Below are 14,421 nucleotides of genomic sequence, written 5' to 3'. Positions count from 1 at the left end.
CTAACCACACCGCCCGCAGGCCGGGGGCCACCCTGGGGTCCCTGGGTCGGAAGGGTCACAGGCCGGGGTCCCTGCGGCGCTCTGGCTCCCGGTGCCCCCCGCACCGCGCTCCCGGAGGTCATCGCCACCCCGGGGCCTCCTGCCCCCATTTTACGAAGTGCCAATGGCGGACGAGGATGAGTGACTTGATGCGGCCAGGGCTGGGCCACAAACCACCCGGGGCCCCCTGGACCAGGGTCTGGCTTCTCTCTGGCCTCAGTTTCCCCGCCTGTAAAAGGAGGGGCCGGACGATGGCCCCCAAGGTCCCCCGCAGGGGTCCAAGCTCTCCGGGGCTGGCACGGGGACGGGGCTCGGGGATGGGCAGGCGCAGGCGCGGCTCCGCCCCGCATCCAGGGTCGGCCTCCCGGCCCCTCCCCCCGCTCCCGCCCCCTCCTCCCCGGTTACATAACTGGGCTCTCGGAGCAGCCGAGCTCTCGCGAGATCACCGGCCCGCCCCGCCCCCCTCTTCTCCCTCCACGTCAGAGGGAGCCGGAGCGGCGGCGAACATGGCGGAGCGCAGGAGGCACAAGAAGCGGATCCAGGTAGTGAGGCCGGGCCTCGGGCCGGCCCGGGTGTCCGAGCGCTCAGGGAGGGATGAGGAGCGGGAGGAGGCCGGAGCCGGGGGCCGGGGTGGGGCCGGGGGCCGGAGCGGGCTGCGGCCTGGGGGTGGGCGGCTGTATGTGTTTGGGGGAGGCGGGGGGAGGGGGTGCGCGCGCGGGGGGGCGTGCGGAGGGGGGCGTGCGTGTGTGCGTGCAGGGGGGCGGGGAGCGCGTGCGTGTGTGGTGTGTGTGATGGGAGGCCGGCCCTGGGGGGGGGCTTCGCGGGGCCGCGCGGGGGCGGGCTCGGCGCTCCTCCCCTCCCCCGCCCCTGCCGCCCGAGGCCCGGGAGCCCCCGGTGCGGCCCCGGCCCGAGGCCGAGAACGCCCGGGGCCGGCGGGGGGGCGGGAGCGGCGCAGGCCCAACCCTCGGTCACGGCCGGGGGCCCCCCTCCCGCCCCCTGGGGTGCGAGGACGACGTTCTGCCGCCCCCCAGATACGAAGCGTGTGTGGGTCCCACGGGAGGGGGCCCTTGTTCTCGGCGTGTTCCAGGTCCCGTTAGGAGCCCGTGTGTGTAACACCTAGAACCGACCTGTAGCCGATGAACTCGCTTGTAAGCGAATGTCCCCCGGCGTGCGGTGTAGACGGAGGGGCGTGTCCGCGCGTGTAAGCGTGCAGGTGCGTGTGTGGATGCGCGGGTGTCCGCACGGCGCAGGAGCGGCTCGGGACGCCCGGGTTTGTCCTCGTCGCTCCCCCCTGCCCCGCGTGGGTTTCACGCGTCTTTCTCTGCGGGGTGATGTTTGCGGTTTTACGGCCTTAGCTTCCCGTGCGTGTGAAGGACGGACGTTGTGAGCCAGAGATGGGCTGAGCCGGAGAAAGGCTTCCTGGGGCCGGGTCAGGGGCCGCGTGGGTGCGGGGGAGCCCCTCGGGAGGGCGTGGGCACTCCATGCGTGGTCCTAAACTGTCCGTACCCACGTTGTCGTTGCCCTAGAACCTAACAGCGGACGGCTCAGCAAACAAGCTGATAAGCTTAAAACGAGCGTTAACGCAGGTGCGGGGTCGGCGGTGAGCTGCGTGCCCGCTCCTTCTCTCAGTATTGGGGACAAGGGGCAGGTGCCTGTCACGCTGACAGAGGAGCACGGGTGCCTTACCTTGGTAGCTCTCCTGCGGGTTTTCTCCAGCTGTTTCAGTTTCATCTGTGAAATGGAGTTAGGGTAAACTGTCTGTAAGGTGTTTTTCTGGCGTAAGGATTCTGTTCATCCAAACTTTACTCCTGCGACAGTTAGCTTAGTTTGCAGCTTCATAGGCTCACCTGGAGGTTTTACTGTCTCCCTACATAATGGACTCATGGGACTAGGAGCTGTGCCCTGCATGGGGTAGGTATGTGATGGATAGAGTTTGGTTACATGAGTTGGGGTTGTCATTATCTCACCCCCCACATTTGAGAGAGTTGGCTTTAGTCGGTAGGGGCCTGATCAGATCCCGCCTTTGATACTTTGGCAGCTCCCCGATGGTGAAAGATTCACTGCAGTTCTCTGCCTGTGCGTCTTCCATGTCCTCCTCTGTGAAGTAAGGGGGATCCTGCCTTTGTCATCCACCTCCTAGGGTCCTTCTGTGTCTCTAAGAAGGCAGTGTTTGTCACACGCTTTGCCACCCTAACAGCACCACATAAATGTCAGCTGTTGTCATTGTTGTTGCTTGGTTTGGACCTATGATTTCATTAGTGTGGAAAGCTCCAAGGGTGGAAATTCCCTCTTAGAAGACTGGCAATGTTTTGGAATTTTTTAGTCTCAGAGAGCTGCCTTGGGGCACTGTGAGATTAAATGATTTGCCTTGGGTCACATATCCAGTGTGTGTCATAGGCTTATCTTCCTGATTTTATCTTTTTTATGAACTTGACAGACAGGCAGACAGAAAAAGAGGATTGGGTAGTGAACTGTGAAACTACCATGTGCAATCTGGTTTCATAGAAGTGCATGTCAGTTTTAACATGCTAGTAACCAACATTACCTTTCTTATGTTTCTCTTCCTCTGAACATCTGCACTTTTTATGTATTTTTGACATTTCATTGACAGTTTTTTCTTTTTTTTGCATCAATATCACTACTTCTCATTACCCTGTGACATTTTTACCTCCTTCAATAAAAGCCCTGCCTCAAAACGAATCATTATAGAGTCAAGCAGAACATATTAGTGTTGTGTTTGTCATGTCTGAAAATGTTCGCTTCGTTCCGTTAACTAGTCCATCACCCCTCCTCCGAAAGATTGGAAAAGCATGCTTCATCATCAGTCTTCTTGAGTTTTAATTGGTCGTTGCATCAATAAGAGTCTTTCAAAGTTGTTTTCAGCATATAGATTGTTCTCATTCTCATTTCACTTTGGATCCATTCATACACATCTCCAGGTTTCTCTGAGTTCATCCCTTTCATCATTTTTTTATATCTCAGTAATTTCCATTTGGGCACCTATGTTGTTCCTAGTTCTTTGTTGTAACAAAAAAGTGCTGCTATAAATATTTCTGCAAGTACAAATCCTTTCCCTCTCTCTCTTCAATCTCTTTGGAGTATAAACTTTGTATTGTATTGCTAGCTCAAAGGCAATGTGCCGCTTAATGACTTGGGGTATAATTCTAAATTGCTTTCCAGAAAGTTAGACCCCTTCACAGATACATCTGCCTGTCTTCCCTCAACTCTTCCAACAATTTTCATTGTCTTTTTTGTTATCTCTGCCAATTGGACAGGTGTGAAGCAAAACCTCATTTCTTTTCATTTGCATTTCTCTTACCATTAGTGGTTTGGAGCTGTTTTCTTAATGATTGTTAATAACTTGAATTTCTTCCTTTTTTTTTTTCCCTTTTTTTGGGAGTGCTTGTTCACTGAGAAGCTAAGACGGAGGGAGACAAGAAGTAAATTAGTGGCAGGTGCAGGACAGTAACTCAGTTTTCTTGGTGGTTCTGCTGTTTGAAAACAACCAGTGCACTAATCTACTGGGCCTTTCAGTGCTGTTTTCTTTGCCCTTTCACCCTGAATTAAGGTATTTGTTGTCAGTAGCTTCAGGTATAACAACTTACTTTGTCAGTAGATTGGTTTAAAACCACAAATATTTATATCACTAATCAGAAAAATTTAAACTGTCTTCTTACAAAAATGTATTCTTTTTTTATTCATAACTCACTTCATAACTATTTGTCCTCAGATTTTCAGAAAGAAGTGAGTGCTTTACCCTAGATAAAGAGAGTTGGTGTGAGATAGTGGAGCTGGGCAGATCAGTTTTTCTCCTAACATTTATATTCTTAATATGCTATTTATAGAAATAGAGTTCCTTAGACTGTCAGGAGAAATTTTCTTTGTTTGAAATCTGTAAACTGACTGGACATTTACTCCCACTGAGTAGAATGATTTTCCTTGCCTTCATCCCTTTGCTGACATGTAGATCTTTAATTGATCCCTGCCTTCTTAACCTGCCCAGTTTGCCCATCTGTGTCCACCCTATAGGCCTTCTCTGGATCTTTGGATAGGCCGTGGATGCTGTTGGAGCCCAAGACTAGTCATCAGCCCTTTGTCCTCCATACACCATGCATCTGTCTGATAGCCTTATTTGTACTTCTCTTATGCAGTACTTCATTGGTGATGTGCTGCAGAAACTCATACCCACTCTTTACCTCTCCATTGCCCTTCACAGGGACTCACAGTTTTAATTCTTTGTAGCCCTTTCTAATTCTAAGGAGAGGAAACTGTTGTCTGTTACAATCTATTTTATAAAAGTGTTCTAAAGAATTTATATATTGACAAATTATTATTCCATGATGACATTAGATCTTTAACATCTAAATTTGCAAATTCCCTTTTCTTTATTCAGAAGTCATCTTAACAGAAAATCTGACTTAAGTCCAGAAGTAAGGACTATCCCAGCTGGGTGTCATGAAAGACAACAAGTTTGTTGCTGGGAGAATTCTTAGAAGGAGGTTTTGCAGTGTGAGCTTGAGAAAGTCAAATTGCCTTCTTGGATCTATAACTTGGCCTGGAAGCTGCTCTTTTCTGCTTTTCCCTTTGATGTGTGCTACCAGGAGAAGTCAGATCCCTTTAAGAAGCAAGAAGCTTTCCTAAAGAGCTGGGTAGACCTACAAAAACCCCAGAGATTTTTTACTGCTTGGAGCATGAGGAGGAAAAAAGGTGAGTCTGTTTTTGTCTCTGGCTTGCAGAGGCACTCTGTGGTGGCTCAGAGCTGCCACGTGGCAAGATTCCCTGTCCTCAGCTTCCAGCTGCTAGGTGCCCTGGCTTGTCTTGAGGAACTTCTCTGTACTTCTTAACCCAGAAGAACTGGAAGGGATTAAAAAGTGTCCCCTAGTCCAAGTGCCTAACTTTACAGGCCCAAGGTTGGTGAAGTGAAGGCCAGAACCTAGTCAGTCAGTAAGCAGTTGGCTAAAGCCTACCATGTGTCTATCAGGCATGGAGCTGGTCTTCCCAAATTATCTAATGGTGGATGCAGCAACTGGGGCAGTGACTTGGAGGCACAACGAATTTTTAATAATGGTAATTCTCACTGTGGGCAATTAGGGCTTTGACTGCATGATTTAAACAGAAAAAAAATGATAAAGGTCAGTAGTCATTTCTAATGAAAAAGAAAGTGTAGTACAGTGTGTATATCTTAGAGTTTGCTTATTTCATCATCCTCAACAAAACATTTATTAAACACTTAGTGTGTGCCACAATTTCATAGTCTAATAGACTTAATTACTTACCCATTTATAGTGCTGTTCTAGGCACAGTTTCTCAGTGCCTTCTGATCATGACAGGCCTTCACTGAGTTGGGCTAATTGGGTGTATGTATGCAGGAAATCTCATATAGAGCTTGAGTATCTGGTTGGGAGATTGTTTAGGCTTCCCTTCCTTTTGTCTTTCCTCCATTCAGCTCCTTACCTTTTTTTAGGTGTTATACAGTTTACTATTTTACTGTTTGCTGTTCTTGTACCAGGGAATAGGGAGCATAAAGGAAGAGATGGAATTGATTGTCATACTTGAAGAAATAAAAATAAAGACTGTATGTAGACCGTCAGATTAGTCTTCAGGAGACCTGGCACTTACAGCCTCTTTCTGCCTTGTTGGTGAGCTTTTGGTCTTCACTTTGCATTAACTAGTTGTGTGACTGAGAACCTTCACCCACCTTGGGCCTTGATTTCCTCACCTGTAAAATCAGAGGCTTAGGCGAGGTGATATTTGAAGATCCTTCCCACTTCTAATACTCTGTAATGAAGTTTTAAAATGTTTTCTATGAACTCATTTAACAAGGACGTTTCTCTTCCCTGAGTCATGTCAGCAGTAATTATACCAGCTGTTTGTTGTTGTTTTAGTCAGTTAGACTGAACTTCCTCCTAACCACTTTTCACAACTTCTCTGTCTTCCTGTCTTTCGCCCTGTCTTTTATTCTCTGAACACTATCACCAGGTCTTTTTAAGATGTTTCGCGTCAGTCCTTCATCTACATTCCTGAGGCCTTCACCCAAGTCTTAAGTACTTACCATCCAATTCATTATATTCCTTATTCATCCTTTGAACAAAATTTTAGTGCCTGTTCAACTGTTTTTTTCAGCCTTTTCTTTTTCTTCTCTGGGAAAACAGTGTGGCAAAGTGAAAAGAGTGCTAGATATGGAGTTGGCAGACCTGCAGTCAGATCTTCCTTTGCTGCAACCTGTTTAACTTGCATTAGTCACTTCTCATAATGATTTTAAAGAGTTGAAGAAAATGCTAAATTTCAATTAGAGGTCAGTGAAAGTAAAGATCAGTTTTTTTCCATCCAATTTCACATACTCCACTCCCCTCCTTCAAGACGGTCCAAATAGGAGAGCAGGTGTCATGTACATGGTGAGATAGTCTGGATACTCCTGTTTGCGAAGGATGAGGTATTGATTGCCTCACACCCAGAACATTAGAGAACTTTCTAAATGTGATCGATGAGTCCCCAAAAGAGTCTGGTCTCACTTGCCACACAGAAAAAATAATAGTAGATGATGACTTTTCTCTAGACAGTGTTATACAGTATCCTTCCGGGCATTCCATATGGCTGGAATACCACCAGCTTCAAAGAATTAGAAAGTTACAGGTTACTCAGAGTACAATGGTCAGGTACTTGGTGGGAATTAGTAGTTTTTTGGAATATTGTATTCCAAGAGCTCTTCTTAGAGGAGAAGCTGACAGATTTAATATGATTCTGATTGTGGCTTCTTGGTACTCTTTCTTTTTGGTTAATTGGATTATCTTTAATCTCTAGGACTTTTCCTTTTGGATTTCTTTCAGGAGATTCTTTCTCTTTTCACTTTACCCACTGATGTAAGTAGATCTGAGAAATCTTCACTTAGGATTTATTTTTTTAATTTTATTTTTGCTTATCAAGCAGTTATTTGTTCTGCCTTCCATCCCTCCATAGTGGTGGAGAGGAGAAAAAGAAAATCCTTATAACAAATAAACATTGTCAAGTAAAACAAATTCCCATAAAGGCAAGTCCAAAAATGTGTGATTAGTCTTTAAGGTCTATTATCTCTGTCAGGGATTGGATAGCATTCTTCATCATCAGTGTTGATCAGAGTTCCAAAGGGTTTCAAAATGATTGATTTTCACAGTGTTGATATTGTAACGTATATTCTGCTTTTGCTCACTTCACTCTGCCTCAGTCCAAATAAATCCTCCTCTGGTTTTTCTGAAACTGTCTGACTTCATTTTTATAGAATAATGACATTTCATTACCTTCATGTGCCATGATTTGTTCAAGCATTCTCCAGTTTATGGGAACCCCCTGACTTACTTTGCCACCACAAGACCTACAGATTGCTTTACAAATATTATCTTATTTGATCCTTATGAAACATCTTTGATCTCCTTGGAGCATAGGCCTGATAGTGGTTTTGCTGGGTCAAAGGGTGTGTACTTTAGTAATTTTTGTGGGCACATTTCCAAATTTTTAGAATGATGGACCATTTCACAGCTTCATCACGAGGACATCATTGTAGCTGTTTTCCCCCAGTTTCTCCAACATTTGTCGTTTCCTTTTTTTTTTTTGTCAATTTTCCCAAACTTAAAATAGTAAAGTGGAACTTCAGGGTTGCTTTAATTAGCATTTCTCTAGTTTTCAGAGAAAATATTACCTGGGTAAGTTTAACTCTTTCTGTTCTGTTACATATTTGCCTTCCAATTCTTTTTATGTTTTGCTTCGTTTCTTGTAATTATTCATGTAGTTGTGGGAAATCCATTTTTTTCTTTGAGTTTCTGTGTATACTGATTGTGGAGTTAGTCTCTCCATCTAGGTTGGATTTGTGGGTATCTTTGCATTTTTTTCCTCACGTGTAATACTGCATCTAAGTTCCATATCTTTTCATTGACTGTCCCCAATGCCTGGAACATTCTCCCTTCCCTCCCCTCACATATGACTCAAGTCAAGTATCATCTTCTACAGGAAGCCTTCCCAGTCCCCTCTCCACCAGTAGCACCTTTTGTCACACGCACACGCACATACATACATACATACACACGTACACCCCTGTACACACACACCCCTGTTAGAATGTGAGCTTCTTGCTGATAGGACCATGTTTTGCCTTTCTTTGTATTCTCAGTGTTTAGCACAGTTCCTGGAAAATGGGGAGTGCTTAACAAATGCTTGTTAACAGACAACAATTCTCTACGGGGGCGGGGATGGGGGGGAGCAGCTTCTGATTGCTCATCTACTTTCGTCTCTCTGCATCCATTGCTTGTAATTTGACCTCAGGACAGATGGACCAGATCTCTCCATAAGCTCTTCAAATACTTGAAGACAGCTCTTGTGTCCCCTGAATTTTTTCTCAAGGCTTAACATACCCATGGTCCTGCCTGCAAGAAGCTCATATGCTCACAGGGGGTATGTGGATGGAATTCTAACTCTGTGTGCCAATCTTAGCAGTTTGTATTTTATTCTGGAGGCAGGCAGGAGGAAGATACTTAAGTTTTTAGAGCAGGGGGAGTAATTTTGTCAGACTTATGCTTTAGGCAAATAATTTTAACACGTGTGAAAGATAGATTAGAGAGGAGAGAGACTAAGTAAAAGAGACCATTTAGTACAGTAGTCCAGACATGGGGTGATATGAGTTAAACTAGAGAGGTGGTTATGTGCTCATAAAGGAGAGATACTATGGATGTAAAATGTGCTCCTCCTTTGTTACCGAAGAAGACCATGCCATCAGAGAAATGATGACATGACTTGCCCTTGACTTTGTTTTGAGTGAGGGAAGGCTGTGCAGGTCACCAGCCTCACTTCTCCTCCAGAACCATCTGAATCCAGTGACCTGATATTCCTCGGGATGACTGGAGATGACCCAGGATGCACTGGGAAAGGCCAAGGTCTGTGCAGGTACTCACTTAGGGTGAGTTCATTCATTGAATTAGGCCTCTTTAAGAAGTACTCAGGGCATGGCCCCTTTAATGAGGCAGTGAAAAGAAAGACACCAGGCTGGGAGGGAAACAGCCAGGAAAAGTGGGTATTGCTTGAATGGAAAAAAAAGGACATGTAAAATAAATTGAAAGACATTCAGGTATCTATGACAAAAACTCCAGAACCCAGTGGAAAATTGGACACAGAAGATCCAGGAGAAACAAATGGTAAATATTAAAGACCAGTTATAAAGGACTCAGTTGGGTCAAACTGTTTACTTTTTTGTATGTCAAAATGTAATCATTACCTTCAACAATGTCATCATTACTTCTGTAGTTTTTTTTTTTCCTGTAGGAAAAGCTTGGGATGTAAAATAGGTAAAACCTGGCACCTCATTTGAGGCAGCTGTTTATTGACTTACTCATGACACTACATAGCTCTGCTATCTTCCTGAGGCATGTGTTCAGAATGTGACAGAGAATCACCCAAAACTTGTAAAACCAGATCACTATTAGTAACTGCTTGTGGTGATTCATGTCAACAGTGATTATATTACTAGAACGAATCTAGAAAGCATTTCATTGCTAAAGATTACTAACTCTAGGGCAAGAAAATAAAGATCCTAGAGGCATAAGTGATGCTTCCATTAGAGTTGTCTATTAAAGACAAGGATTCAGAAGAGAACAGATTTCACTAAGAAAATGGTGTTATGGGATTTGGATTTCCCCACTGAATCAAAGAATGATCCTGACTGGTGCTGAAGTTCTCCCAACCAGAGCTGGAAAGAATATATTTGCCAGGGGTCTTGCACATTTAATCAAAAGGGATTTGAACTAAAAAGGGGGAGAAAACAGCTTCTATATTTCCACCAAGTTAGATGCTGTTGAGGAGAGATTGTTGTAAGAGGAATAGCCAAGGAGACACAAAAATTCATAAGAGAGAAAGTCAAGAGATGCTAATATTGAAGCTTATCCCCTCAGATGTCTATAAATAAATACCAAAAGAATGGATAATAAAGATTCTAATTCAGGGAAACTCCTTTGATCTTGTAGGTATTAGTGTCACTGAGACTTGCTCTGATAAGACCATCATTGGAAGAGTCTCCTCTTAGCAGTGTTGGGAATGAGTGGCCTCTGACTTTGCTCCGTTACATATTGTGCTTGTTCTTGGTTTTTGGTAGACACTAGTTATTATGTTAAGGAAAAGTGTTATAATGTTTTCTAATATTTTTCCTTTTAAACAATAACAGGTATTGAATTTTGTAAAAAGTCTTTTTAGCATCTCTTGATAAAATCATGTAGTGTTTGTATTTTAATTTCTTGAATTTTTTTTTCCATGTAAAAATTTTCAACATTTAAGTTTTTTGAGTTTCAAATTCTCTCCCTCTCCACTGCCTTCATTGAGAAGGCAAGCAAGCTGGTATAGGTTATACATGTGCACTCATGCAAAACATTTCTGTATTCTGTACTTCTGTGTATGTTGTGAAAGAAAACAGACAAAAAAGGGGAAAAAAGTTAAAAAAATATGCTTTGATTTGCATTCAGCCTCCATCAGTATCATGTAAGGTTTTAAAATTTTTTGTTATTGCTCTGTAATCTTCTATCTTTGTCTTTCCCTGCTATCAGTACTATATTTGTATTATAGAGATTGTGAGAGTCCTTTCTTTTCCTATTTTTGCAGTTTGCATAATATTAGAATTGATTGCTCTTTTAATGTTTGGTGGAATTCATTCACTTGTCTGGTGCAGGAGCCTTTTTCCCCCTTGAGAGTTCATTTATAACTTGTTCAATTTCTTTTCTTTTGGATTTGGGTCATTTAATCTTTTTTCTGTCAATCTGGATATTTTACATTTTTGTAAGTCTTAATTTTCTCTAAGTTAACTAGGTTTTGTTGGAGTTTTTTGGCTTTTCTTTTGATTCTTTGGTTTGTCTTTTTTTTTAATAACTGGGCAAAATAGTTTATGGTAAAATTTCCTTTATTCTTCAAATGAAGAAAGAAGGAATTCAAAAGAATGAATATTCCTTTTCATTTTTTGTTTTAGTAATTAGTTTTCCTCTCATTTAAAATCAGGTTAGCTGTTTTTCCTTCCAAAAGATCTGCTCCTGGCTTCATCAGTTCATTCTTTTTCTGTCATTTTTTTCTTTCAGTTTTATTAATCTCTTGATTTTATGAATTTCTACTTTCATGTTTACTTACAGGTTTTTGATTTGTTGTTTTTCTAGTTTTTTTTAGTTACGTGTCAACTCATTGATTTGTTTTTTCTCTCTTTTTGTTGATGAAAGCTTTGAGAGAGAAAAATTTCCCCAAGGACTGTGTTAGCTTTATCTCCCAGGTTTTGGTGTGTCTCATTGTTCTATTTAACTCTGATGAAATTTTCTGTTGCCATGATTTGTTCTTTGAACAACCAATTTCTTTAGAATTTGAGCTAGTCTATAATTAAGTTTTAATTCTTTATTCAAAGATAGTTTATTGAATATAATTTTTATTGTATTATGTGATCTGTAAATGATACATTTGATATTTCTGCCTTTCTGCATTTTTTTTAAGGTTTCTGTGGTATTTTACACTAGAGAAGCACTGGAGAAGTTTGGACTCGAGACTGTAACTTAGAGCCTCTAAGACAGGAAGACAGCTTCAGAAGGGTCCCTAATCTTACTTTATTCTAGTCTGTTCTCAGAAGGGGTTGCTGATAATAGGAGGACCAGCTCCTACAGCATTCCCTCTTGCAGTGGCCTGTGAGAATATAGTGGGAGCTACACTTCCTATGGGATCCCCTAAGCCTCAGTAGGGGCCAGTTGAGGCAAACACAGATTCCCCCCCCCCCCCCCCCCCCCCCGCGCCCAAGCCTTTTTGAGGGTTTATCAAGGTACACACAGCTTTACCCTGTCATATTCCCTTGTGGGCTCCCCCCTCACTGACCAGTGCCCACTTGCTTTATAAGACAGCAGACAAAGAAGGCATCTTGTCAACATCAAACTCACACGTTAACTTTAGCAATATCGTCATTCTGCGCAAGTGCAGTAAATATCACATTATGTCACCCATTATCTCATTGTTCAGTCTCGATAGGACTGCCTATCACTATGATTCTAGGAATTACTATCAAGGATCCTTGAGGCTATTGGGAAAATTATTATCTAACACCTGGAAACTAGAGATGGAAAGTAAACTCTAAAAAGAATAACAAAATTTTTTGTTATCTATGCTGCATTTAAGCATAAAGTAGTTTCCTTTCTGTCCTTTCAACAGATCTTTATTTACTTAAGCTTCATCTAATATGATTTCTACCTTTTCATTTGGGTTCATTATCAATCAGAAGCTTGATAGATTCTGCTCTAGCTTTTCATTTAAGTCTATGTGGATCATTATGTTGTGTGTTTCTTGTAAATAACATTATTTTTGAAGCCTGCTTTCTAATTCATGTTACCGTCCTCTTCTGTTTTATGGGTCAGTTCATGTCATTCATGTTCAGGGTTTTGATTAACTGCATTTTCCCCTGCATGCTGCCCTCTTGCACATTTTTCTGGGTTTGGCCTCTCTACATAAAAGAGTGGGAGTTAGCCTAGCACTTGTGATCTCTGAGGAGGGGAAGAAGGGAGAAGAATAAACATTTAGATATTGCCTACTATGTGCCAGCCATTGTGCTAAATCCTTTACACATTTTATGTCATTTGATCCTCACAGCAACCCTGCAATGTAGGTTAAATCGCCATTTCACAGTTGAGGAAATTGAGAAAAACAAAGGTTAAGTGACTTACCCAGAGTCACACATCTATTAACTGTTGAAGGAACTCAAGGCTATTGAGTTCTACTACTCTGTTGTCTCTGGTCTCTTCTCCTTGTCCTGCCTATAATCCCAAACTTTTCCTTTCCTTTTAATCCCTCCTTTATTTAACCCCTTTTTAAGTTGGAGTTTGTTTTACTTATAACTGTTCCCTTACCTTTGGCTTCCCTTTGTTAATTATTTATCCTGTATATAGCCAGCTTTGCATATATTTGTTTACATGTTGTCCCCTCCAATAGATTGTAAACCCTTAAGGGCATAAACTGTCTTTTGCCTCTTTTTGTATTCCCAGCACTTCGCACAGTGCCTGGCATGTAGTAGGCGTTTAATAAACGTTTATTGAATTGGACTTATCTTGCCTTCCCCCTTAGACCCACCCTCTCCCTCTCTCCCTGTCTGTTTCTCTGTTAAGTTTAATGTTTTATTCTGTTCACTTCTATCTCCATCCTCAGCTGCTGGGCTTGGGGATTTGTGCTTAAGTCAGGCTCTGTTCACCACCTTCTGCAGGGTCACACCTTTCATCTGCCCTGGCTTATCTCCATTCAGGTTTTCTGCAGGAAGAGACCCAGAAACATGAAAGTGACTTAAGATATGTTAAGAGCTGAGACACTGTTGATCTCTGCCAGGCCTAGAGGCCTGAGGGCTACCCGAGTCTTACCTTACCTATCGCAGGTCTTCGGCTGGCCAAACCGGATAAACGTATGAGAGAAGAGACTTTCCAGAGTCGAACAAGGGTTAGGCTTTATTCAGGGTCTTGGTTACATGTGCAGGGGGAACTCTTCCTTAGGAGAGAGAGAAATCTCCCAAGGAGGCAAAGATCTTACAGTAAGAGAATGAAAGCAGAAGTGGAAGTGGGGAGAGAGGGGAGAGGGAAGAGCGAAGAGAGGAGAGAAGGAAGAGGGGCCTTCTGTCCTCTAAGGGCCCTTCAGCGCTAAGAGCGCCTTCAGGCTTTCCTGACCCTACTTAAGCTCTCCTGCCACATAGTTTGCACCTGAATACCGTGCCTGTTAGATAACAATAGGTGTGCTCAGACCCGGGCCAATCTCAAGGGCAGGGATGCTCTCTCCCATCACGTTTCCCACAGGAAGAGGCGGAAATGCACGAGATATCTCGGTCTCACACCTCAATTCCCTGCTGTTCCCTGGGGGGCCTCATGAGAACTCTAAGGTTTAGAAGTTCTCACCTTTACCCGCCCGAGACTGTCCACATGGAACTGAGCTTACACCCCCAACAGATCTCTTCCTTAACACTCCCTCCTCTGTAGGGTTTTTGTGATACTGCTCTGTCTTCTTTTCCTGCCTGTATGACTACACCTTTGTTAAATCTTTATCTAGGTTGCATTTGCTAGCTTTGGATGTTCCCTCAAGACTGTCTTGGATCCTCTTCTCATGTCTATACTCTTTTTGCTTAGTGGTCTCATCAGCATCAATTTCAGTATTCAGTCAGCTCTTCAGAGTCAATTTTCATCATTATGCAGATGATTTGCTGAACTTTTCATCCAACCCTAACCTCTCTTCTGACCTTGGACATTCTGAACTGGATGTGTCTCATATATATCTTAAACTCAACATATTTAAAACTGAGCTTATTATCACCCCCACCAAAGTCTCTTTCCTCCTTCCAAATTTACCTGTTGCTGTTGAAGATACTACCGTCCTCCCAGTCAG

At 43.3% G+C, this 14,421-nt stretch overlaps 1 protein-coding gene and 1 long non-coding RNA gene across 7 annotated transcripts in view; one reads left to right on the top strand and one right to left on the bottom strand.

Moving 5' to 3' along the window:
- LOC140510142 (uncharacterized) overlaps positions 1 to 2,803 on the bottom strand; it is a 34,639-nt gene extending 31,836 nt beyond the window's left edge. Inside the window, exon 1 of the long non-coding RNA XR_011969113.1 lies at positions 1,726 to 2,803. This is a non-coding gene — a long non-coding RNA (uncharacterized lncRNA). The remainder of the gene's footprint in view (positions 1 to 1,725) is intronic.
- SEC62 (SEC62 homolog, preprotein translocation factor) overlaps positions 1 to 14,421 on the top strand; it is a 96,016-nt gene that overhangs the window by 57,814 nt on the left and 23,781 nt on the right. The window contains exon 1 of one of the 6 annotated variants that reach the window (XM_072618513.1): positions 342 to 581. The exons of 2 other annotated variants lie outside the window; for them this stretch is intronic. In XM_072618513.1, the coding sequence (XP_072474614.1) occupies positions 357 to 581 (225 nt within the window). In that variant the 5' untranslated portion in view covers positions 342 to 356. Of the gene's footprint in view, positions 1 to 341; positions 582 to 899; positions 1,340 to 14,421 lie in introns of those variants that run through there. 3 more of the 6 variants (XM_072618512.1, XM_072618510.1, XM_072618511.1) reach the window with 3 other exon arrangements.

The sequence above is a fragment of the Notamacropus eugenii genome, chromosome 6, assembly GCF_028372415.1.
Source record: "Notamacropus eugenii isolate mMacEug1 chromosome 6, mMacEug1.pri_v2, whole genome shotgun sequence".
Taxonomy (NCBI): domain Eukaryota; kingdom Metazoa; phylum Chordata; class Mammalia; order Diprotodontia; family Macropodidae; genus Notamacropus; species Notamacropus eugenii.
This window is presented reverse-complemented; position numbering and strand designations above follow the sequence as displayed.